This window comes from Miscanthus floridulus, chromosome 3 (assembly GCF_019320115.1).
Source record: "Miscanthus floridulus cultivar M001 chromosome 3, ASM1932011v1, whole genome shotgun sequence".
Classification (NCBI taxonomy): domain Eukaryota; kingdom Viridiplantae; phylum Streptophyta; class Magnoliopsida; order Poales; family Poaceae; genus Miscanthus; species Miscanthus floridulus.
The window spans coordinates 97,045,539-97,047,417 of NC_089582.1; the positions used below are offsets into that span (position 1 = coordinate 97,045,539).

General features: G+C 55.4%; 1 protein-coding gene across 1 annotated transcript; it reads left to right on the forward strand.

Annotated features, from left to right (window-relative positions):
* Nucleotides 1-549: 549 nt before the first annotated feature.
* LOC136546207 (transcription factor TB1-like) lies at nucleotides 550-1,649 on the forward strand. Its single transcript, XM_066538171.1, has one exon. The coding sequence runs from the start codon at nucleotides 854-856 to the stop codon at nucleotides 1,634-1,636; it is 783 nt and encodes a 260-aa protein (XP_066394268.1). The 5' UTR covers nucleotides 550-853; the 3' UTR covers nucleotides 1,637-1,649.
* The last annotated feature ends 230 nt before the right edge of the window (nucleotides 1,650-1,879 follow it).

Here is a 1,879-nt window from a genome sequence, read left to right on the forward strand (position 1 = left end):
TTTGCCTTCCGCCAGACACCTTTTAACCTTGGGACAGGAGAGTACCACATATATAAGTACACAGTAGAGAAGTTGAGCGGGCATGTCCGTGATGAGCCATACGAAATCGCGCGTACCATCGTAGGTACTGCTCCGCGATGCAGGAGACCACCCAGATATACATATGTTTTTCAACACGCATTGCCTGGCTGACCACGTGTCCCTACAGTGCACCCCCCAGTAGCCGCCCTAGCTATCTGCATCGATCGACCCCAATAATGCCTTCATCATTCCCTTCCTAACTCCTCTCCGTACCGCGCACACCAACGCCACGCAGCTACCTCTAGGGCTCTCTCCTAGCCCAAAGCTTCTGCAGTGACGCAACAGTGGCCGGTCGTCAGCGACGCCATTGCTCTGACTGCTGTGTGGCTCATGCCCTCACCCGGCCTCTCTCCCTGCGAAGTCACTGCCATAAACAAACAAACCAACACACACACGATATGTCCTAGCAAACACAACACCTAAAAGCTTCACTCTCACATCTTTCTGCTTCCTGTCCACACACAGACACACCGGCCCCTTTCACCATCTCTAGCTTTTTCATCGATCTGTTTTTTCGACCTTGGCTTTCCTTCCCCTTTTTAAAGCTTTGATGCACACACCACACCGGCCAGTCGAAATAGATCGACACACTCCACCTGTTGATGTGAAGATCTGTTTCATTTCCAGTGTAGTCTCACATGTGAGAGGAACGGATCGAGCAAGCGAATTGAAGAGGATGATGATCAAGAAGCAGTAGCAGTGGCAGTACCGCTAGAACTAGCTAGATCTCCTCTCTTACTAGCTACAAGCTTGTACAAACAGTGCACCACAGATGTTACCTTACTCTAACCCTCACCATTTCGGCGTCTCCCAAGAACCCCCACACCCAAACCCTACCGGCTTCCCCATGCTTCCGCCGGGCGCGCATCTGGAGCAGCAGCACTACGTGGACCATCACTTCTTCCCCGGCCACGGCCACTTCAACTCCGAGACACTGGAGGCGGTGCTGAGGCCGACGCGCGCTGCTCCAGAGTGCCAGGCCGTAGTGGCGGCGGCGCAGGGTGGAAGAAGAAACGGTGTGCCTGCTGCCGCCGCCGGCCAGGGCCAGGGCCACGCCCCGGCGCGGAAGCGGCCGTTCCGGACGGACAGGCACAGCAAGATCCGGACGGCGCAGGGGGTGCGCGACCGCCGGATGCGGCTGTCCCTCGACGTCGCGCGCGACTTCTTCGCGCTGCAGGACCAGCTCGGCTTCGATAAGGCCAGCAAGACGGTGGACTGGCTGCTCACCCAGTCCAAGCCGGCCATCGAACGGCTCGCCGCCACCGAGCCCTCCCAGCGAAGCGTGGGCGGCAGCGACGACGCAGCTTTGTCATCCCCGACGTCAGGGGCGGCTGATGGATCAGGTAAGAGGGGAGGAGTTGTCGAGAAGTTGGGCTCCAGGAGTGGGGGATCAGCGTCCATGGAGATGGACCGCCTCGTGTCGGCCGCACCAGTGCTTGGTGAGTACTACTACGGCCTCAGCGAGGTGATGAGCAACGACAACGGAGGAGATGGCGACGACGATGGTGAGTACGAGGAAGACGGTGGTGATTTCCTGGACGGTATGCAATATTAGTATATGTACTAGCAGCTTGCATGGTTTCTACGTATGTAGTACTAGTAGCTGCTGGCAGCTTACCTAGCTAGCTAGCGATCTTTCTTTATCTGGCAAGCACTTCTTCACTATCGTTAGTTCCTACTTCCTAGTATTCATGTGAACTCCTTTAAGTTAATGCTACTGGCAAATGCTGTGTCAGATGTTACTCTTGTGCTTTAATTTGATGTTACTAGCTATCTGTTATTATAAATGTGCTCCGCT

Coding starts and splice junctions, on each gene's coding strand:
- LOC136546207 (XM_066538171.1), top strand. CDS start 854: ATGTTACCTTACTCTAACCCTCACCATTTCGGCGTCTCCCAAGAACCC.